Here is a 23,309-nt window from a genome sequence, read left to right on the forward strand (position 1 = left end):
AAGTATATACACTTTATGCTGAAAGTTGTAAGATTTAAGCTCCCCTCAAAACAAAAGACTGAAGAAAAATACTCTGAAGTTAACATCTTGCTAGTTCTCAATGAGGAAGAGTCTCTGCAAAGGATAATACAGGTCTGTCTCATTTTTCGCTGGGGTTACGTTCCGTGGTCAGCGCCTAAAGCGAAAATCGCGTATAGTCAAAATTATATTGAGTGTAATGGCGGTTGGAATTGCCTGCACTACAGAAACAGTATTTAAATTGTTATTTTTCCTCTTTTTTGTTTTTGCCGACCGCATAAAGCTGAAAATTGCCCATGTTAAATGCGCCTAAGATGTGACAGACCTGTAAACTGATGGTGTACATAATTTTCAAATTCAAGTTAGTAAGCATGCAAAGTAGCTATCTCGTGGGACTTCAGGAGGCCTACCAGAGACTTTTGGGATAAGACATATAGGATTAGATAACTGCACATTCTCCCTGCCTGGCCTGACCTGGCACAACAGCTGCTGCTACATGCATTAGATTGCAAGACTCTTAATGAAATGCACAAAATCTTCCACTTGCTTTTGATCTTTCTCTTGCAGAGACAGGTGAAAAAAAAATAAGGAACATGAAAGTAGTTTATGTAGCCTGCTATTTTCAGCTCTTTGCTACAATTGCATCAGAATTCCACAATTTTCTGAACACTTTACTATACCACCTCAAGAATTGAGTTCCCAACTTTTCCTGTTAGAAGTATGCATCCATTCCAATGAGAACAGCTGCCTCCAACAGAATCTAGTGTTCTGGTGCTCTGTCAACCCACCCTTGCTGAAAACGGTCCCCAGCCAAAACAGCAGCAAAGCTGTAAACTCATCTCTCTGCATTCACTTCAGGTTCCAAACTTAATTCAGGTGGGCCATTTAAAGTGATAATGAATACAAAGAATGGCCTCTCTCCCCAATGCTCTTAAAAATGAAGAAAGCTAAATGCAATAGACTACACTAAAGTTTAAATGCACAAAGTCGGGAAATGAAGAGATCAAGGTTATACAAATTAATGTGACTATGAAAATATTCAAATGCATATAAATATACACTGTATATGGCTAAGTTACTGAAAACTGACTTTTCCATTTCTAATGTAATGTAAGATTTTTTTTAAACATATCTATATGGGTAATGTTAACAATTTAATAAGCTATTCCTATACACTGTACATGAAAACAGTACTATTGTTCTTACCACAAAACTCTGCTTACTTTCCCTAGAGTGCAAAATAATTTTTGAACATGTTAACAGAAAAAATAAATGAGTTTATCTGCATCAATATTGAGCACTTTAAATTGCCTGTTTACCTGTAACACCAGACTCCAAAAATGATTGCAAAAAATAAAAGTAAAAATCCCATGTAGGCGATCCACATGATGACATACATAGCATCCAAACCAAGCAAAAGCCAAGGTGCAGGAGGTGGAGGGGGCTGAGGCTTGGGACCACAAACAAGGGAACAGTCCTGACAGCTGCATGGTCCTGTAACATTATCTGTAGATTCATTACAGCCTTTGGTAGCATTGTTCATAGGACTCATTCCATGGACAGAAATATCTAAAAAAAACACAAACAGAAATTAGTTATAAATGTGAAACACTCATTTCATTTGTTTCTTTGTTTTTAAAAAAAATGGTATTGCCATCCCCAAATGTTCAAAATTCACAAGTCAGGCCCCACCAAAATCATTAGATATTTGCCATTTGATTTTTGAGCCTTCAGGATGCACTCGCGTCACATTTTCAGAATTGTCTCTACAACCATGAGGGCTAGAAACTTACTTTTAAAAATATGAAACCTGAGATTCTCATATGACGACAGGACCAAAGAAGCTGGGCTTTAAGAAAAGTCTCCATCATCATAAAACTAGCAATAAAAGTTGTGAACTTTGGCAACATAGAGGTGATTCTAGAGCAGGGGTTGGCAACCTTTCAGAAGTGGTGTGCCGAGTCTTCATTTATTCACTCTAAGGTTTTGTGTGCCAGTAACACATTTTAATGTTTTTAGGTGGTCTCTTTCTATAAGTCTATAATATATAACTAAACTATTGTTGTATGTAAAGTAAATAAGGTTTTTAAAATGTTTAAGAAGCTTCAAAAAGATCTCACAAAACTAAGTGATTGGGCAACAAAATGGCAAATGAAATTTAATGTGGATAAATGTGAAGTAATGCACATTGGAAAAAATAACCCCAACTATACATACAACATGATGGGGGCTAATTTAGCTACAACGAGTCAGGAAAAAGATCTTGGAGTTATCGTGGATAGTTCTCTGAAGATGTCCACGCAGTGCGCAGAGGCGGTCAAAAAAGCAAACAGGATGTTAGGAATCATTAAAAAGGGGATAGAGAATAAGACTGAGAATATATTATTGCCCTTATATAAATCCATGGTACGCCCACATCTCGAATACTGTGTACAGATGTGGTCTCCTCACCTCAAAAAAGATATTATAGCACTAGAAAAGGTTCAGAAAAGAGCAACTAAAATGATTAGGGGTTTAGAGAGGGTCCCATATGAGGAAAGATTAAAGAGGCTAGGACTCTTCAGTTTGGAAAAGAGAAGACTAAGGGGGGACATGATAGAGGTATATAAAATCATGAGTGATGTTGAGAAAGTGGATAAGGAAAAGTTATTTACTTATTCCCATAATACAAGAACTAGGGGTCACCAAATGAAATTAATAGGCAGCAGGTTTAAAACAAATAAAAGGAAATTCTTCTTCACGCAGCGCACAGTCAACTTGTGGAACTCCTTACCTGAGGAGGTTGTGAAGGCTAGGACTATAACAATGTTTAAAAGGGGACTGGATAAATTCATGGTGGCTAAGTCCATAAATGGCTATTAGCCAGGATGGGTAAGAATGGTGTCCCTAGCCTCTGTTCGTCAGAGGATGGAGATGGATGGCAGGAGAGAGATCACTTGATCATTGCCTGTTAGATTCACTCCCTCAGGGGCACCTGGCATTGGCCACTGTCGGTAGACAGATACTGGGCTAGATGGACCTTTGGTCTGACCCGGTATGGCCTCTCTTATGCTCCTATGTTCTTATTTAAAATTAAAATGTAGAGCCCCCTGGACCCGTGGCCAGGACCCGGGCAGTTTGAGTGCCACTGAAAAATCAGCTCACATGCCGCCTTCGGCGCACATGCCATAGGTTGCCTACCCCTGTTCTAGAGCAAGCAGTATGAAGTGTTTTTTTAAAAAATATATATAAATTAAAATCTATTAATTTTCTTCACTCTTAGCACCAAAAATCACACTTAAAAACATGTAACATTTTACAGTGTGCAAATTCAACATATTTGGAAAAATTTGTACTCAGATATAAAGGGGAAGGACTGCTTACACTACACTAGTAGTTCTCAACTCGCAGACCACTTGCGGCCCAATCAGCACACAGCTCTGGCCCACGTGACATCCTCAGGGCCATACAGGTAGTATATATGCATACAGAGAGCTGTATATGCGGCTCACAATGGTAAATAGTTGGCACAAGCCAGTGGTTCTCAACCTGTTTCTGATGAACTGGGGACCCCCGCCACACACACACACTTTTAGCACTTGTCTACACTAGAGAGAGGGGGTCACAGTTAGGTCCAGCTTCACTAAAAATGTTAACTAAGTTTAATCACTTTTCTCACTCCAAGTAAACGCTCAGAAATCTAAACTATTAAGAAATACTGCAGAGATTTTTTTAAACTGCTTGCCTTTTGAACAGCTCACTCTTACTACTGAATAAAAGGATCCAGTTAGAAGATAGTGATTAGAACAGCAAATTCTGACTATCGAAAGAGATAATTATCTACCTTGCTATCTTGTTTCAGTGTAATGTGGTGCTTCTCAACACTAACATTCAGCAACGATCACCAAGAAGCCAAAACAATTAAAATCCTCTCTAGTTCAGTATTATTATAAAACTATATAGTTTATACTGCTGTAATATGCTATTCTCATGTTATTCTAGTACATTATTGGATTTTACTACCACTTGTACCCCACAACAAATGCATACAGTGTAAACACTTATTTTTAGGACACAGAACTTTTTTTCTTCTGTGTATGGCCCATTTCTTACCTGAAAAAATAGGAATGATGCTGAAAGGAGTCTGTCCATTATTCTTATTAAACATGTACTCAATCCAATTGGTAGCATTGCAGTCTTTAGCATCTTTCCCACATAGTAGCCCCAATGCTTTATCATTACTTGATGGTGCTTCCACATCTTTGCAGGCATTATACATGGCTAGAAAAAGTGTTATTAGGAAAGTATAAAAAGTCCATGCTATTAAACAAAACAATATAATTTTGAAAGTTTATTTTGCATTTTGAATTCTGGAAGCAAACAAGTCCAAATTTAGTTCTTTAAATTCACAGAAGATGCCTTAAGCTTTAAACAGCAGATGCAGAATTTACATCGGGGGGAGGAGTAGAGAGAGAAAACTGATTTTATCAAATCCTAATGTACTTAATGGAGCAACTTCTAGGGATATTCAACCCTGAGTACCTAGAAGAAGGAGGATGTTCCAGGAGGCCCTCTTAACTACCACATGAAGTACATTTTTATTATTCAACCTTTCATTCCAAATAATCTCGAACATAGCATGAAAGAAGCTGACTGAGAGGCCAAATCTACCTTATAATTACAACTGAGTCAGGAGACCCAGTTACAATAAGGTTCAAATTTGTCATGTCGACTGAATTTAACTGTTTAACTGGGCTAAAGCCTTGGACAGCTCACACTACAAACTGGAATTATGTTAACTCAGTTGCAATTATAACAGACAGGGCACTCCACACAGTTTCCTTTCAGAGAAAATGAAGCATTCAAGTACAATTTATAATTTTTACACTTCTGTAAGAATAACACATCTTAATTTCTTGTGTATACTCCTAAATACTAGAAAAACACTAGGACTAATCTTTTGTCATGTATTTTTAAGTAGTAGCAGTGCTTTATGAAAACAGGAGCAACTTTACTGCACCAGTCTCTAGACTTCATTTGTCACATTGAAATAAAATGCAATTTTCTACAACTATCAAAAATGAAAGCCCTACACCAAACCTTGCAAGACTTCATTGTTTCTCTCAGACTTGAATGACAATACTTTGTAAGATTTTCGTAAGAAGGCCTATTTCTTATTACATGTTGTACACTGTACAACACAATGGGGACCCAATCTTGATTGGGCCTTTAGGCACTACCATAATATAATAGCAATGCAAAACCACTTCAGCAAAACCAGAGGTGGTCATTCTAGAACTGAAATTCTACATTCACGTTAATATTTTAAGCAGCTTATTATTATACAACTTTTCTAAGGGGTCCGTTGCTATAGTTTTAGGCATTTACCTGGGCCAACAAAGAGATTCTAAGGTAAGTTACAAGCAAATGTCAAATGATCAAAAGGATAATTTCCACTCCCTTTCTCCCAGTTCCTCTACTGAAAGAAGTCTATGGTCAGAAAGAATGTGTTTATCTGAAAATCTGGATGGAGTATGAGGCATTCACAATATACCATACCCAAGTAGTATAGTAACTGAACTGGGTTTGCTTACCATTGGCAAAACTCTCCCCAATATAATACTGTAGTTCTGTGATGCTGGTTTTGTTCTCTTTTGTGACAGGATCATAATAAGGTACAGTATTTGTAACATTCAAAAAGTCAACTTGATGTGGACTGCAGGTCAACTCACAGAACAGGTTAATTAAATTATAAAAACAAGATGGGCATCTGCAGAAGAAAAAAAAGCCAGTTAAACATGAGATTTGATTCATACATGTACACACACACAAATACAAAGAGATTCACTTTGAAGGAAACATTTTACCAGGAAAGTTATATGTTTCTTACAATTAAAACTACTGAGGACTCAAAATATTAGAGTAGTTTGCAAGACTGAATTACTATCAAAGACTTAATCTTAAGTGGTGCATCTACTAACTACATAATAATTCTAGATTTTCCTAATCAAATGTCACTCCTGAGAAAACTTGTCTCTCCTAACTGCAATTCAGCAGTGTTGTGAGGATGGAAGAAAGGAGTAAAAACCAACTCAGAAACAAACTTAAGGAGTTGCCCTGTTACCACCAAAAATGGCAGGAGCTGTAAAGGTGATGTTTAAATTAAATAGACAGTAGAATAAAGTCTGGATTGTTTTTTTGGGTGGGGCCCAGACACAACAAAAGGGATCCCACATTCCCTTGGTGAACAATAGAAAGAACCACTGTCCCTGAATACAAGTTTTTCCCAACCATTCCCATGAAGTTTTCTTCTTGACAAGCTTTCCCCAGTAACATCAATTTCACTAAGTCACAAAAATGCTATTTTCTTTTTGTCAGCTCATAAAGACAGCTAACAGAATGTGCTTTTATTCATTCATGTTACGAAGTGCTAATCGTTTCAAGTTGTTTGTCAGCATACCTGGAGAGAAACTGCAGAGGCAGCTGCAAGTTATTTTTCAAAGTCTGAAGCTGCTGAACATCACAACAAACACTAACGTTATCAAAGAATAGACCCGGGCAGAGTTCCTTAAATAAAAAAAGGTCACAAATTATAATCAAGTGGGGGGAAAAAGTAGGATTAAGGCATTTAACAACAACTCCATACATAGATGTCAGTAGAAAGTAACTTAAGAAAACACTAGTCATTCTGCTTCTGTGACAAAGAATTCATAACATTACCATCTTAATTAGAAAGTTGTCAGGATACTGAACATGATTTGTTATGGAAGAGGGGAAAAGAAATTTCTTCTTGTCTGCAAGGGACTGTGTGTCTTTATAGACCTGCATGAACACGGTCTAGCTCACCAGTTCACCCGTACGTAAATATAGTACAAGATACTGAAGGAGCACACAGGATGGTACGTACACATCCCAACTGGAATGATTTATTCCTGCAGTTTGTTAGTGTACTTTGATGATAAATCTCAGAAGAAATTCCAAAAGACAAATTTATGAAACAACAGTCCTGGGCCTACCCCCATCAGCCATTAAACATGAAATATATATACAAAGCAATTTTGTTCAGACTACCTTGAACACTTGGGTTACGTCTACACAGCAAAAATAACCCACAGCAGCAAGTCTCAGACACCAGATCAACTGTCTCCGGCTCAGACTGCGGGGCTAAAAATAGCAGTGTAGACATTTGGGCTCAGGCCCTGGGTACTCAGACCCTCCCTCCGTCTCAAAAAACTAGGCTCCAACCCTAATCTGAGCATCTACATGGATATTTTTAGCCCTATGAGCCCAAGTCAACTGAATCAGCCTCAGACTCATTGCCATGGGGTGTGGGTTGGGTTGGGGGGGGGGGTTGTTATTTTTTTTTTGGTCACTGTGTAGACAATCTACCCCAGAGAACAAAATTTAATCTGAAGATTTGTTACAGAAACTCAGAAGTTTTAGTTCAATGATATACAAGGTACTGGCATGGATTTGGCAGGACCTAAATCATAGAAGGCAGTGACATGCTTGAAAGTGTGCACCGATTTTTTAGGCATAATGCAGAGTAATAAGTATCATGGGGCTCACCTAAACACTATTAAACAAAGATGTGAAGTCACTGGTGCCATTGCTTAGGACCAGCATTCAGTTCCATAATGTGTGCAGCCATTTCATTTTTTAAGGCCCAAGAACTTAGATTATTGCAGAAAATTATATTTAGGTCTTATTATGCACATTCCAGCCCATATTCTATTTACCTTCTAGTTTCTAAAAGAAGAGTCCAAAAGAAACATACCTGCATTAAGTCATATCCATCCTTTGGTAATGGTATTGGTAGTCCTGTATATTTGCAGTTATATCTTTTACCTTCAGGATTCATTCCGCACTCCCCATACCAAACACATGATTGTGAAAGTACCTAAATAGAGGAAGTTGTGTTAGATAGTTGCATGGTAAAGAACTATTTAAAACAAAGACTTCGTACCAAAATGGCAAATGTTTCAAATCACGGAATTTCAGAGAATTTTTAAATATTTATAATGGATACAGAAAATATAAAGTAAATATTAGGAGAAAGGCCTCCATCTAGACATTTTTCTTTTAAGAGTACCAAAAGCAGAGTACTATCAAACTAGAATCATATCAGTTCAGTAGATACTAGACAGTGCAAGCTTTTAAATAGCACAAAGGAAAAAGCTAAAACAAGATCAGCAGACAAGATAAAATCAGTTTAATTTCTCTCTCTCTCACACACACACTCACTTTCCTCCTCCAGCAATACATACACACTTGCCCATTTGTATTCCCAAGGAAAGCACATTTACTACCCTGTTAGTACACAGTGATAGGATAGGTGTGGGAAATCACATTGGCAGGGCTATAATATGCAAGGGTTCTAAAGAACTCCCTATCCCACACAGGTAGTACTTTTCAATCAAATGCTGGGTAATATGGAAAAAGCACTTGCTCATACAAGTTAAAATGCTCACAGATGACAGAGCAGTTTGTAACCGTAACTGTTATAAACCCTATAGAGAATATTTTGAATCAGTAATGTATTTGTATGCTGCAGAAATGCATCAAATTAATGTGACAGGTTGATTTATTAAGATGGGAAAGCTGAAATACAAGTTTGCCATCAGTAATTTGCTATAATTACAAATTCAGAGAAGACGCAGCATAAACATTACAGAAAGAGCAAGGATTATGTAATGCAAAAGTTTCTCAAGAAAGTCTCATTCATCACATGAGAGTCATCTGGTCATGGCAAAATTCAGGGAGTTGTGCTATCCATCAGCAGCACTCCCCTCCCCCTCCTAGCTTAAGCTGATTGTTTGCCACCAACATAAGAGCAGTGCAGCATTCCCCTATTTCTATAGCTGTAGTGTTTTTAATTAGCTATAGAAAGGAATTTGAGGTCACTGTTAGCAAGAAAGTTTACTGCTAGCAATGAAGAAAATTGACTTGGTACTAGCTCAAAATTTACACTGCAGTATATCAAGGGTAGAAAAGTTGAAGGGATCTCTTTTTGGAAAAAACTTAGCCTGAAATGCTCAGAAGACCACATTTGTATGCCTTTCTTCCTCCTTTTCATTTTTTTTTTTTAAAAGAATTAATACAATTTTTTACTAGTCCTTTGGATTCTACCATATGTAACGGAAACTGTAGAATTTCTGGTCTCTATCACCATCAAACAACTAAATTGACAATCCAAAGTTCATCTACTCTGGCAATTTCAACACATGTATCAATGTACAGTACTGTACACTATCATTCTGTTATTCCAAAAAAATATTTTAAACAGTCTCTAATCCTTTGCAAAAATACTTGTGCAAATATATAATATAAGCAACACTTGAATGACATCACAAACATACAGTCAGTACATATTTCTGCAAGCTTTTCCGTTCTGAAAGTTACATAGGACAGTTTTACAGATAAAGACGGGGCAGAAGTTTTCTAAACAACCTTTACTAGTGTTTGTCAAACATCACATGCTTATACTGCAAGGACAAACTCCTATGTTTTGTGCTTGACCATGAATAACTTTATTCACTAATCCAAGTGACCCCTGATGGTTGCCAAACATAACATCTAAAGACTACAGAGAATTACAATAAATGATTCCACAGCATCCAATACACTAAACATTTCTGTACTGGATGACAGACACAGAAACACACCCAAAAGATGATGGAAAAATGATGGGACATTTGTCAGGGAAGAAAGAAACTGTACTTACATTACAGTAACTGTGGTTCTTTGAGATGTGTTGTCCATATATATTTCACTGTTGGCATGCAATCAAGTCCAGATTATTTTGCTCAGCAGTGTCTGTTTGGGGCTGCATTTGCACACCAAGTGTCTCCAAGTCTCCAGCTAAGGGCATTAATGGTGAGGCAGCCCCAACCTCCCCTCAGTTCCTTAGTATCTGGGTTCTGTATGGCTATCAGACTCTATAATAGCAGGGAAGGGGGGCTGATCATGCAATCTATCTAGATATTATGTCTCAAAGACCCACAGTTACTGTAGATTAAATATCAACTTCTTTTTTGAGTGATTGTAGGACAGCCTTGCCAAAATTAGGGTCTAATCAAGATGCTTCCACAATAGAGTAGCACTGTACAAACACAAAGCATACCACTTCTGAAAGGTTGTCGACCCCTGTGTTAGGATGAGTCTTCATTTATTCACTCTAATTTAAGGTTTCGTGTGCCAGTAATACATTTTAACGTTTTTAGAAGAAGGTCTCTTTCTATAAGTCTATAATATATAACTAAACTATTGTTGTATGTAATGTAAATGAGGTTTCAGAATATTTAAGAAGCTTCATTTAAATTAAAATGCAGAGTCCCCTGGACTGGTGGCCAGGACCTGGGCAATGAGAGTGCCACTAAAAATCAGCTCGCGTGCCGCCTTCGGCACCCATGCCATAGGTTGCCTACCCCTGTCCTACCACCACATAGCTACTCTACAAGCACCCAGAACAGGAACGTTTCTGAAAGAAGCAACAGAGGTCGCTTGTGCCATAGTCAAGTGAGCTGTGACTCTTACAGGCGGGGTTAAAAAAAAAAAAATAAATCAGTCAATTCATAAAGTTTGATACAAGCCATTATTCAGGTAGAGTGTATTGAAACAGCCTGTACTTTAATGCATATGCTATGAATGACCTAGGGCAGTGGTGGGCAACCTGCAGCCCGTCAGAGTAATCCGCTGGCAGGCCACGAGACAGTTCGTTTACACTGACCATCCACAGGCACGGCCACCCACAGCTCCAGTGGCCGTGGTTCACTGTTCCTGGCCAATGGGAGCTGCGGGAAGTGGCAGCCCACACGTTCCTGTGGCCCACGCTGCTTCCTACAGCCTCCATTGGCCAGGAACAGCGAACCGCAGCCACTGGGAGCTGCGGGCAGCCGTGCCTGCAGACAGTCAGTGTAAACAAACTGTCTTGCGGCCTGCCAGCAGATTACGCTGATGGGCCGCAGATTGCCCACCACTCATCTAGAGGATGCTCTAAACGGCTTAGTTCTGTTTATACAGAAAGGAAGCACTCTAAGGAAATCTGCATGTGGTTTTGAAAAAAGAGGTGGATAATCTGATGTAAATGAAAGACTATTTTGGGTAAGGTCTTAATGACATCCTGTCCTTATGAAAAATGATATACTGAGGCCCTATGATCGAAGTTTGCACCTCCTCTGCACTCCTGGCTGATGTTATGACCAAGAAGACTGTTTTAATGGAAAGAAGGAACAAGGACATGTAGCGAAAGGTTCAAAAAATAGGCCTATTAACCCCTTGAGGGCAATATTCAGATCCCAGAGAAAAAGATTCCATAACTGTGCGCCAGAGGGAAGGGGGGGGGGGTGGATTTGTAAACTGTCATAAACCCTTTAAGTGTAGAGTCATAGAGTTTAAGGCCAGAAAGCACTATTAGATCTTGTCTGCATCTGCCCACCTGTGTTGGAAGGTGGAGAGCTGCAAGATGTACCCTCAATAAGCTCATGGAAAGTTCAGAGTTCTTTAAATTCAGGAGACAGTCAAGTACGTTTGGAATCTATGCTCAAGATTCCAACAACTGGCCTTCTGTGGTGGACAACTGTGTAGACAAGGCCTTAGAAAATGATTGGCCCATCTCTTTAATGTGTTCCTCTCCCAGACATGATAAACATCAGGTATGCCCATCATTTAGAGGCATTACAGCTTCACATGAAAGGCAATGTTTTGAAGACTGGAGATTAGTGTTCAGTCTTAAGCAATTGATCCCAGTATTAATGGTAATTCACAGGCAAACAGAGCAGCAGTTTCCTTACAAAAAGGGAAGAAAGGAAACACTAGCAAATTACTAACGCTAAACCTAATCACTAATTAGGTATTCATTAAGTACCTATTTACACAATAAACAGGCCACACCCTGTGCAAAGAGGCTGGTAAACCTAAGTGGTGAGAAAGAATTGAGGGGTAGTTGGGGTTGCTCCACCCTTGATTAGAGACAGAAGGACATAGAAAGGGTAAGGCATAGCCCCCAACAGATTTAAAGTTTATTAGAGAATATTTAAAAATAAACGATACAAAGTGTTTGAGGCGTCAGTTATTGTGTCATTGAGGGTAACATACAGGTTGTAGGAGGATGTTAGCGTTTTGGTATTGGACGGCATATACATATACACAGTCTACTCATCAAAATAATCTAGATTCGAGTACACTGCGCACCAAGAGTGGAATATATACATGGACAAACACTCTGAAGCATTGCCTAGGGCTAGTCACCTGCAGGGCTGGATTTCCAACTAGGCACAGTAGGTACATGCCTAGGGGCACCGGAGTTCTAGGGGCATCTAAAAATTCAAAGCTGCTCCCAGGTCCTGGCAGGGGACAGGGCCAGCTGAGGGGGAGACAGCCCCACACAGCCCTGCTGATGCGCTCCTGCTAGCAGGGAAGGCAAAGCACACCCCCTGTGGCAGGGGAAGAGCTCAGCAGTCCAACTCAGGGGGCCATGCCAGGCAAGTGGGTTCTGAGGGAGCCCGGCCTGGGCAGGCAGGCACCACTCCTGGTCCAGCCTGGCTGATTGTGCCACTCCCAATGGGCCAGAGCAATCTCTGACCAGCCCCAGCCACACTGCCAGCTCAGCCCAGCTGACACAGTCACCTCCCAGCAGGGCCAGTGAGTGCGGCCAGGGGGCAGGGCACGAGAGAGTGGGTCTCTGGGGAGGGTTGTGGAGCATGCTTGGCAGTGCAGAGTGGGAAAGTCTGTGTGTATCTGTGTGTAAATCCAGCCCTGGCCACCCGAGTACATACGTAGCTAGGATCTTGAACAGCCAAAGCAGCCACCTTATTACCATGGCCACACTATTTCTAGCACATTGCTCAAGCAGAGCTAGTGTGTGGATGTCTACCTGACCTTGGAATTACACCCCCAAGCTGCACTGTAGACACAACATTATGTAGTAGTTATACAAATGCTTTGATGCCAGACTATAGTCAGCTCTGCAGAATTGACTTCACCATGCAATAAAGAAATTTTCTTCTCAGTGGTGCTTTAAAACGAAATGGTGTTGCCACCTTTTTAATTTTGCCATCCTGGTACCCATTCTTGATATTTTTATTATATTCTTTACTAATGGATTTGGGGTTGGAGTTTATTGGAAGAATTTGGTCAGCTAGATCATGAACCTGGCTACCCATCCAGATTTCATCCTTCCAAAAGGGAAAAAATTCCCACAAGCTAAAGAACCTCCATCCTCACAAATCTTTGCATCCTTTATCCGTTGACATAAAGAAAAGTTTCCCTCCCCATGTCGCAAGTATTTTTTTGCTGACTTCATATTCCAACATCTCATTAGTTGTATTTCTTCTATACAAGTATACCGTGAAGAGTACTAGAAGAGTTAAGTACAAAAGATATTTTTTCATGAATATAAGTTAGATTGTGCGCATATATGGTATGTAGGCAACAACTGATTGAACCAAGCATCCATGTGCATTATGCATCTTCAGCTGGAAAGTTATCTGGGTGAATTCACAATCCTTAAAATACATAATAGGTCATGGAGACTGCAACAGGAGGTCCCAGATTCAAGTATAGGAGTATAATAAAATAAAGGCAAGGCCATACTACACAATGTGTGCTCAGTGGAGAGAGTAGAGTTGAGATTTATGCATGATAAGAGGCCCATTCATTGCACACCAAAAGCTCCAATTTAATAGGAACTTTGGTGCACAAAGAATGCAGGATCTGGCCCAAAGAGTTTACAGTTCAATTCTACCCACACATCATATTTTTGCATGATGTTTCTGATAATTTCCAAGTGCACGCTGACCATGGCACCAAAACAGATTTAGCAAACAAAGACAGTAAAGAAAACAAGCCATTCGATTGGTGGTATTTAAACTATCAAGCCAATGTGATTTTTATTATATTAATTTATGCTCATTTTGGAGTTAACTGTGTGACTAGGGGAACCTCAATTTTCAGAAAACGGTACAAAGTAACAAGTGTTACATATATGTAAAACTTAATATGTAGAATTATGAATCAAATACAGAAATTAGGAGTTGTATTTTTTCTAGTCAAAAACAACTTGTATCTATCATTTAAATAGTGGATTATAGTGTTGCTGAGTCATGTTGGACATTAGACAAAGTACACGAGGTAATATATTTTATTGGATCAACATCTATGGGCAGGAGGGACAAACTTTTCAGCTTCACAGAGCTCTTCCTCAGGTCTGGAGAAAATAACCAGAGTGTCTTAGCTGGTTACTTTCTCCAGACCGGAGGAAGAGCTCTGTGAAGCTCCACAGATTATCTGTTCTACCAATAAAAGTTGGTCCAATAAAAGATATGACCTCACCTACCTTGTCTCTCTCAAATGGTCGTTGTCACTACTAAAGAATCAAGCACAATTACACGAAGACCAGAAAAACCCAGTAACTATTTTCATGACAGCCATAAACAGCCTGTTCTCCCACCCCAAGCAAGTCTGAGTGGAATACAGTCTAACATTTAAGCCATGGTCATGTCTACACCTAAAACACTACAGCAGTGCAACACTACCACTGCAGTTGTAGCACTCCTGTCTATACTCTACATCAGGGGTTCCCAACATGGTGCCCACAGGGACCATGGCGCCCGCCGGGGCATCCATGTGTGCCTGCCTACTGGCCGCCGGACAAGCAGCCGCCGAAATGCCGCCGAGAAGCACTACTGCCGAAATCCCACCAAAATTCGGCAGGATTTTGGTGAAGACGCCTCTTGATGACATTCCTTCAAGGCGGAATTTCGGCGGCTGCTTGTCCAGCGGCCACAGTCCTTGGCAGCTAGTCATTCGGCACCCGCCCCACGGAAAAGGTTGGGGACCACTGCTCTACATATTCCAATGGGAGGGATGCTCCCATCAGTGTAGATAATCCATCTCCCCAAGAGGTGGAAGCAAGGTCAACAGAAGACTTCTTCCATCAACTCAGCACTGGATTTTTCACATCCCTGAGAGACACAGCTATACCAAAGTAAGTTTCCTAATGTAGACCAGTCCTATGTGTACCCTTAAGACAATATAGTAGCGCAGCTGTAGCGCTTCAGCGTAGACACCAAATACAGAGGTGGAAGGGGTTCTCCCGTCTCTGTAATAATACACCTCTCCAACAGGTTGTATCTTGATTGACGGAAGAAGTCTTCCATCCACCTAGCACAGTCTACGCCGGGGTTAGGTTGGCTTAACTACATCTCTCGGGAATGTGGATTTTTCACACTAGAGAGATGAAGCGATGCCAATGTAATTGTCATTATAGACCATCCCTCAAAATGGGTATATTTACACTACAATCTTTATTAGAGAGATCCTAACCAATGAAACTCGAAAGAAAAAAAACTGCCTTTTTTAAAGTCGTGTCAATTCCTGCTATCATTTACAAGAAATTTGCAAGACCATTTGAGAGTAAAATCTCAAACCTTTTTGAAGTTAGTAGCATGAAGCCACTGTTAAAACGTTCAACCATTAACAAATGACTAGCAAATTGATTATGAGTATTCCATCTAGCTACAATTATGGTAAAGAGGGCTCATTTCCTTTCCATTCTCAATCAATGTTCAAGTAACTACTTCATTCTCATTGATAAGATGTTGCAGGGAATTTCTCAAGTAAGTTCCACACATATCAAGGGAGGCTGGATCTTAAGTATTGAAAAAAGAAAAGTTATAAAAAAAAAAGATAAAATACCTTACTCTTGTCTCTGTTACAGGTATACAAACTAAAGGTCTTATTTAATCCTCTGATATTAGTAGGATTTCTGTATGTGTATAGCAAGGGGCATACACAGCTTTAAAAAATAATGTGATAATAAAAAAATCATTAATTGTCAAAAGTAGTTGTAGTACAGTACCTGAAACTACTTACAACTTATTTGAAAGTGACCACATTTCAAGTTGACACTGTACCTTTAATCCTGGAAAAGTCAGACTCATCCAATTAACTAAAGGGGGTGGCGGGGTTAGGTTTGCAGAATGCTCTGAAATTAACCAAGTTCAGCCAGAGCACTACAGGAATTACTTTTAGAAATAGTGCCATTGAGCTGTCTGATACCACCACATGGTCAGGACTTCACTTTTATATCTAATCTGAAATAGAACATCCACAAGAAGAGCTTACACCATGCGGGTGCCTTGGTTGGATATCACAGAGAGAAACATATCACCTACTAAATCACTACTTCCTTCAGCTGTTTTGGCTGAGAGAGCTGACTGGGTCATAGCTCAAGCTAAAAGAAAATCTATTTCATGAAGCAGCAACATAACGCAGTTATCATTGACTTTACTACACTTTCAGCATTATATATGCAGTGCAGAAATAGTTACCACAAAAAAAAAACCTGCATCCGAAGAAGTGGGTATTCACCCACGAAAGCTCATGCTGCAAAACGTCTGTTAGTCTATAAGGTGCCACAGGATTCTTTGTTGCTTTTACAGATCCAGACTAACACGGCTACCCCTCTGATACAAAAAAAAACAACAGGTTAATATTTAGCTCATGTTGACCTAAACATAGTTTTCGTCTTACTAATACAAGATAAAGTGCTAAAAGAATTCACCACATTTAAGGAAACTTGTAGTTAATACACCCTATCCATAATTCCAAAACATACACCCACCAACCCCCACTCCAACATAAGGTCGGCATTTCTCCCATGAACTAAATGGGTGTCCTATATATCAAACTCAGAGACCAACCTCTTTAATGTTTCAGAGAGGCTTGACCGCCACAAAAAACTATGATGGATCCCTGAACTTCAAGACAAACACAGAGAACAATAATTGTGTTGTATGAATAACAATGAGGAATTATTTGTCATCCTGCACCAAACACTGGATGGTTATCAAAGATCGTATTCAGCTTTCCTTATCCTCCTTATCTTGCATTTCTAATCTAAAATGTTTGAAAGAAATTCAGCGAGTAAGATTACAGCAGCACCAGTGAGAGAGAGCTGTATTTCCCTCCTTCTGGGCTGCCTTCTCCCTCCTCTCCCCCAATACACACACAGACCCGGATATGTACTGTACCTAACCTCCTGTAATGCACAATCAATACTTCTGTTGGAATTTCTAATTACACCATCCCCTCTCAATATTCATATTTGCTCCAAAATAGCTTGAAAAAAAATCCTCTAACAGGACGTTTATTCACTGGGAATTCATTCACTATTAATATATCAAGTTTCCCAACACAGACCACAGGATTGGAAATTACTGCCAAGTGTAACTGATAAGCATAAGCATCATGGCCTTTCAGGGTTAAATAAAAAAGCAGACAAAAGTTGTAACTAAAGGTTAAGAAGACTTTTTTAAAGTAATGTGGGCGGGCTAGGAGATGCACTGGTTACTGTTTGACTGGGTTACTGTTTGATTGTTTCAATTTGACTTGGTCACAAGTAAAAATTACTTTAGCAGTGGGAATGCTACATGCATATCAAGGGCAGTACCTAGCTCCTAGCTAAATTTTTTTTACAACCACAAAAGTACCAAACAATTCCATACTAGTGGCAGTCCCTGTTCAGATATCCTGCATTTGAGTAGTGGGGCTGTTGCACAACAGGAATGAAGGACACTCTCAGGAGATAAGTAGGAAAGATTGCAGTTTGGCAGGCTGTAACCATATCTATGAGGCATTAACTTTCCCAAACACAATTTATACATCGCCCCTTGCCTTATAAAAATCCTTCTCTCCACCTTCCATCAGAACACTGCAAAACCCAAATCAGAACCTTAGTATAGAGAAGTAGCACCTGCTCTTACTGTTTAGTTCTGGAAACATTTGTCTCTTCAGTGACTCCCTTTGTTTTTACGCCCATTTTGAACAATATGTTTTGACAACTACTTTAGGAATTACTTTCACATTATATAGAGCTTTTCATCCAAGCATCTCAAATTACTTACCCCTCTTTGTAAAGTTATGTCTCCATTTTACAGCTGGAGAAACTGAGGTAGAGGTTAAGTGACTTGTCCAAGGTAACAAAGCAAGTCTGTGGATGAGCAGGAACTGGAGAACAGGTCTCAACTCAGTTGTGATATGAAACACTAAACCAATAGATCCCAAGGTTACAGAAATCTTTATTAAATAATTGTGTTGGGAAGACAGAAATGCAAACCATTTATTCAAAGAGCTAAATATTTATTCTGCTTCCTCTTCACACTTCCATGTAAGTAAAAACCATATACCATTAATAAAAAAAGGACTGCCACCATCCTCAAAAACCATTTCCTGAAAAGCATTAAGTTTATACCTTCATATACAGACCGCAACTAAAGATGGCTGCAATCTGCTAAAAGGAAGGCAAAATAGACCCTTTTTTACAAAACCAAAGGAAAGCATACAATATTAACAAACAACCTTGATTACGGAGCACATCTATCCATCTGGGTTGTTCATTCTGAGTGAAAGGCCTGCAATTAACATATCTCCTCTTTTATTAGAGCTGGGCAAGGCTTGGGGGAAAAAAAAAAAAAAGGCATTCCTAATACCTCCTGGCTTAAGGACTATAGCCACATCCACACCCCTGAGCAACATAGTTATACCAACCTATCCGTCAATGGGAGGGGTTCTCCCCCCAACACAGGTACTACCTCTCATGGCTTAACTTTTCCCTGTCATTGGCACAGAAACGTCTTCACTTAAGTGCCTCAATGGTGCAGCTGCGCCACTGCAGCATTTTAAAGACCTACCCTAAGTTAGTTTAGAAGTGAAATAATATACACTACAGACCCATTTACGCACAAACCCACTTAACATGCAGTACCGCCATGCCTCCCAGTGCTACCTATTTAACACTCGATACAGGCATTTGCTATGTAGCACTACAGATTTGCTCACTAATACTGAAATCAACACGAAGTGCAGAGCGGAAACGTGTTGTATGTCTTTACCGCTGACGGCGGGGAGGGGGAGGAGAGAGAGAAGGGGTAGCAATGTTAAAGCACTGCTGCGCTTTAAGGATGTTCCTTTGCTGTGGCAACGCTTTAAGGACCTCCCCTCTCCCCGGTCGGCAGCCCCACTGGTAGGGACCCTACCAGCAGGGCCACTGACAGGGGAGGCAAAAAGGGTAGGGCCATTAAAGCACTGCCATGGCAGAGCTTTAAGGATGGTCCTTCGCCATGGCAGCTCTGGGCCGCCACCGGGGGAGGGAATTCCCGGGCCCTTGAAATCGCCATGGGAACCCCGGGCGGTGCAGACCAGGCAGCCTGGAAGGGCTGGCTGGGGGATACTGACTCCTAGCCCTGCCCCTTCCACCAGAGGCCCTTCCCCTTCCTGAGGTCAAGCCACTCCCACCCCGGTAAGTGTCCTGAGTTACTTTGATCCTGTGTAGTAATAATAATGTTTTTATTAGATTACACGTTTGAATTTACATTCTTGCAAAGCGCTGTTAGCGGACAGGCCTGCAGTACTTGGGACACTGTGAATACATATGTAATCCTAGATAATTATACAAGTATATACAGTATAGATATTTTAAGATATTTCAGCATGGCCCTCTTAACCCGTGGTCCGTTAACCTGCGGTCGTGACAGCTTGACTCCCGACATCCGTGTGTAAACAGGTCTGAACTGTATAATGAATCTTAGGTTACAGAGGCCATTAAAATAATTTTTTCTTGCATTGTTTAAAGCTTCATCTTACAGCATCTGTGCTGTGTTTCATAGAGGATCTCTAACCTACATTTGTACCATGACACATTACATGATGTGAATGATCATATCCTTTTTTATTATAAAATGAAAGAGCCCTTAAGTGTAAAATAGTATATTTGTATGCACTTTTTACACAGATATTATTCTAACTTAATTACACTGTACCCCTGCCAAATTTTGCCGCAGGCTCCCCAAGAGATTGTTCAGTTTAAGAAGTTCACAGTGGACCCCCATATAGAAGTTTTACATTGGTAGAATGAATTATCAAGAGATAGATATAAACCAAGGGTTCTCAAACTGGGAGTCGGGACCCCTCAGGGGGTCACGAGGTCATTACATGGGGGGTCGTGAGCTCTCAACCTCCACCCCAAACCCCGCTTTGCCTCCAGCATTTATAATGGTGTTAAATATATTTAAAAGTATGTTTAATTTATTGGGGGGGGTGTCGCACTCAGAGGCTTGTGATGTGAAAGGGGTCTCCAGTAAAAAAGTTTGAGACCCACTAATATAAACACACACACACCAAGAGAGAAAAGATGGTCCAATGATTAGGGCAATAGCTTAGGACCTATAAGATCTAGAGGGTCAATACCCTGCTCCACCACATACTTCTTGTGTAACCTCAGGCAAGTCACTTAGCCTTTCTGTGCCTCAGTAAAAATTAAGATACTTCCCTACCTCACAGGTATGTTGAGGATAAATATATAAATAACTGTGAAGCACTTTGAAATCTACTTATGAAAAGTGCTAGGTATTATATATTATTACAGTGGTTCTCAAACTGTGGGTTGTGACTCCAAAGAGGGTCATGACCCTGTTTTAATGGGGGTCACCAGGGCTGGCTTCAGCCTGGGGCAGTGTAGCTCAGGTTACAAGCCCCCTGCCTTGGGCTGAAGTGGTGGGGTTGGGCTTTGGCTTTGTCCTGACCCTCACCCCCGACCTGGGGTGGCAGGGCTCAGGCTTCAGTCCCCCCTCCTGGGGCCCCGTAGTAATTTTTGTTGTCAGAAGGCAGTCACAGTGCAATGAAGTTTAAGAACCAAAGAAGTTTAAGTACTAAGTGCTAGTACAAAGGTGAGCAAACTACGGCCCACGGAACTGTCCTGCCCAGCCCCATAGCTCCTGGCTGGGCAGCTAGACCCCGGCCCTCCCTGCAGCCATGCAGGCAACACTCTGGGTAGCATGGTAGTGTGCTTGGCTCTTGCCGGGAGGCGCGGCTCCAGATATGCTGCTCTGAGCAGCATGGTAAGGGGGCCAGGGGTTCTGGGGGCAGTCAGGGGACAGTTGGATGGAGCAGATGATTCAGGGGGGGCAAGGGACAGGGGATTGGATGGGAGTGGGGTCCCGGGGGGCCTGTCATGATGTGGGGGTGTGGATAGGGGTCAGGGCGGTCAAGGGATGTGGGGGTGGAATGGGGGTAGGGTCCCAGGAGGTGGTCAGGGGACAAGGAGAGGGGGTGGATGGGTAAGAGGTTCTGAGGGTGGCATTCAGGGGGGCAGAAAATGAGAGGGGTCAGATAGGGGGTGGGTATAAAGTGTTTGCAGAACAAGGGCCCAAAACATTAAAGCAGCAGTCAAGTCCAATTAAATCAATAGGACTAATAGTGCATAAATGTTTGCAGGGCAAGCTTGGAGCATAGTCAGTTTCAGTGTTCTCCTAGTATGGCGAGTCAGCTTCTCCTGTTGTGAGACTTCCACACAGCAACAAGTAAAAGAAACTCTTAGCAACGGAGGGAAAACGTGACTATAAAACCACAAAAAATTAGCAGGGGAACAAAAGTGTCAACTTTTAATTTAGCAATGCCTTTTAAATAAAAATGATTTTTTTTACAAAAAACTAGTTCAGTCATCAGATCTCCGTTTCCAGACATGCAGATTTTTGAGGGGCTGGGAGAAGAAAAGAAATAATTTGTTCCAACAAGACCTCAGATGAAAATCATCAGGTCTCTCATCCCAAGTGAAGTCACGTCTCCTGCCTAACCCGAGCCCCATTCCACCAACATGTGGCCCGGCATCACCCATTGAAACCGCAGCCGAGCCCCAGCGTTGTCCAAAGAACAACAATTACTGTTACTTCCCTACTGCCCAGAGAGCTGCACTTGTGGGAGCAGAAAGCCCACCAGAGCCACAACCGCAGGCTCGGCCCTGTTACGGGATGATGGGAGGACGGGGGTGTCACGCAAGCAGAAGCACAACAGCCAACAGCTCCCATCTTAACAGCCCCACCTGGCCCACATCTAGGGTGACCAGATGTCCCGATTTTATAGGGATAGTCATGATTTTGGAGTCTTTTTCTTATATAGGTTCCTATTACCCCCACCGCTGTCCCAATTATTCACATGTGCTGTCTGGTCACCCTACCCACGTCCAACTGCTTCCACCCTGGGGGCTTTCCTAGCCCCTGGCTCCGTCTCGCAGACTGGGGGGCGGGGTATGATGCCGGCGAGACTACAGCAGAGGACGGGCCCCAGGGCAGAGGACGGGCCCCAGGGCAGAGGGGAGCCCGGAGCCCTGGGCCGCGCCGCCCTTCCTCCCCCGCCCAGGAAGAAGCCGCCTTGGCCGGGAAGAAGCCCCTCGCTCACCTGCACCGGGGGCAGCACCAGCAGCCAGGCGAGCAGGCTCAGGCCGCAGAGGCCCCACCTGGGGCTGCGCCGCTCGCTCCTCATGCCGGCCCGGCGGGGTGTCTCTCCTGGGGGCGCGGGGACCGCTGCTGCCGGCCGCTCCCGTAGCTCGTCAGAGGGCAGCCGGGCCGCTCCTCCCCGCGCGGGGCGGTGCCGGGCGCCGCGGGGCTCCCTGCGAGTGGCTGAAGGCGACAGCGTCTCCGCTTCTGCCGGCCCCCGCTGCAACCGCCGCGGCTCCTCCTCCCCGTCCCGAGCCGGGCCGCGACTCCGCCTTTTCCTGCGCTGGGGGAGGCGCCGCGGCCTGTCACGCCACCTGCGGGCGCGGCCTTTCCCCGCCCAGTGCTGCTCTGTCACCCCGCGCGCGCGCTGTTGCTGGGCGGCGAGAGCCGGGGCCTGGTAGAGGAGCGCAGCCGTAGGCGAGGCCTGACCCGCCGCTGATCTCCCCGCGGGGCCTCTCACGCGCAGCGCGAGCCAGGGGCTGCCCAGGGAGAGGCCTCTTGGCGGGCGAGGGCGGGAAAGGAGCTTGCCCAGCTGGTGCTAGGGTGACCAGACCACAAATGTGAAAAATCAGGATGGGGTGGGGGGTAATAGGAGCCTATATAAGAAAAAGACCCCAAAAATCAGGACTGTCCCTATAAAATCGGGACATCTGGTCACTCTAGCTGGTGTGCTTGCCACAGCGGAGGCCCTGACATACCCTAGGGTTTGGATGGTGGCAGCTTGTTCAAAATATGCCCCTTAGCCCCCTGGCAGGAGCAGAGCTTTTGTGGTAGATGAGGCAGTTTTGAAGGGAGGGCCTGGAACACAACCACAAACCCAAATATGCCTGAGATGCGGGTAAACACAGATCCCAGTCTTGTGGCTGGGCCCTGCAATGGCCAGCTCAAAATCTGGGTTAAACCCCCCTGAGCTTTGGGGTTCTTTGGATCCAAAGGTTGCACTGTGGTCTGCTCTGTATTGATTGCCTGATTTGTGAGAACAAACATAGGCTTGGTCTACACTACATACTTCAGTATAACTGTCACTCAAGGGTGTGAAAA

General features: G+C 42.3%; 1 protein-coding gene across 1 annotated transcript in view; it reads right to left on the bottom strand.

The window, feature by feature from the left end:
- The window catches only part of NPC1 (NPC intracellular cholesterol transporter 1), a 54,680-nt gene extending 32,109 nt beyond the window's left edge, over positions 1-22,571 (bottom strand). Inside the window, exons 1-6 of the mRNA XM_039522351.1 lie at positions 22,231-22,571; positions 7,775-7,897; positions 6,458-6,564; positions 5,592-5,767; positions 4,111-4,278; positions 1,338-1,587 (exon numbers count right to left, since the gene is read on the bottom strand). Coding sequence (XP_039378285.1) covers positions 1,338-1,587; positions 4,111-4,278; positions 5,592-5,767; positions 6,458-6,564; positions 7,775-7,897; positions 22,231-22,314 — 908 coding nt within the window. The 5' untranslated portion in view covers positions 22,315-22,571. The remainder of the gene's footprint in view (positions 1-1,337; positions 1,588-4,110; positions 4,279-5,591; positions 5,768-6,457; positions 6,565-7,774; positions 7,898-22,230) is intronic.
- Positions 22,572-23,309: the final 738 nt, after the last annotated feature.

This window comes from Mauremys reevesii, linkage group 2, assembly GCF_016161935.1.
Source record: "Mauremys reevesii isolate NIE-2019 linkage group 2, ASM1616193v1, whole genome shotgun sequence".
NCBI lineage: Eukaryota > Metazoa > Chordata > Testudines > Geoemydidae > Mauremys > Mauremys reevesii.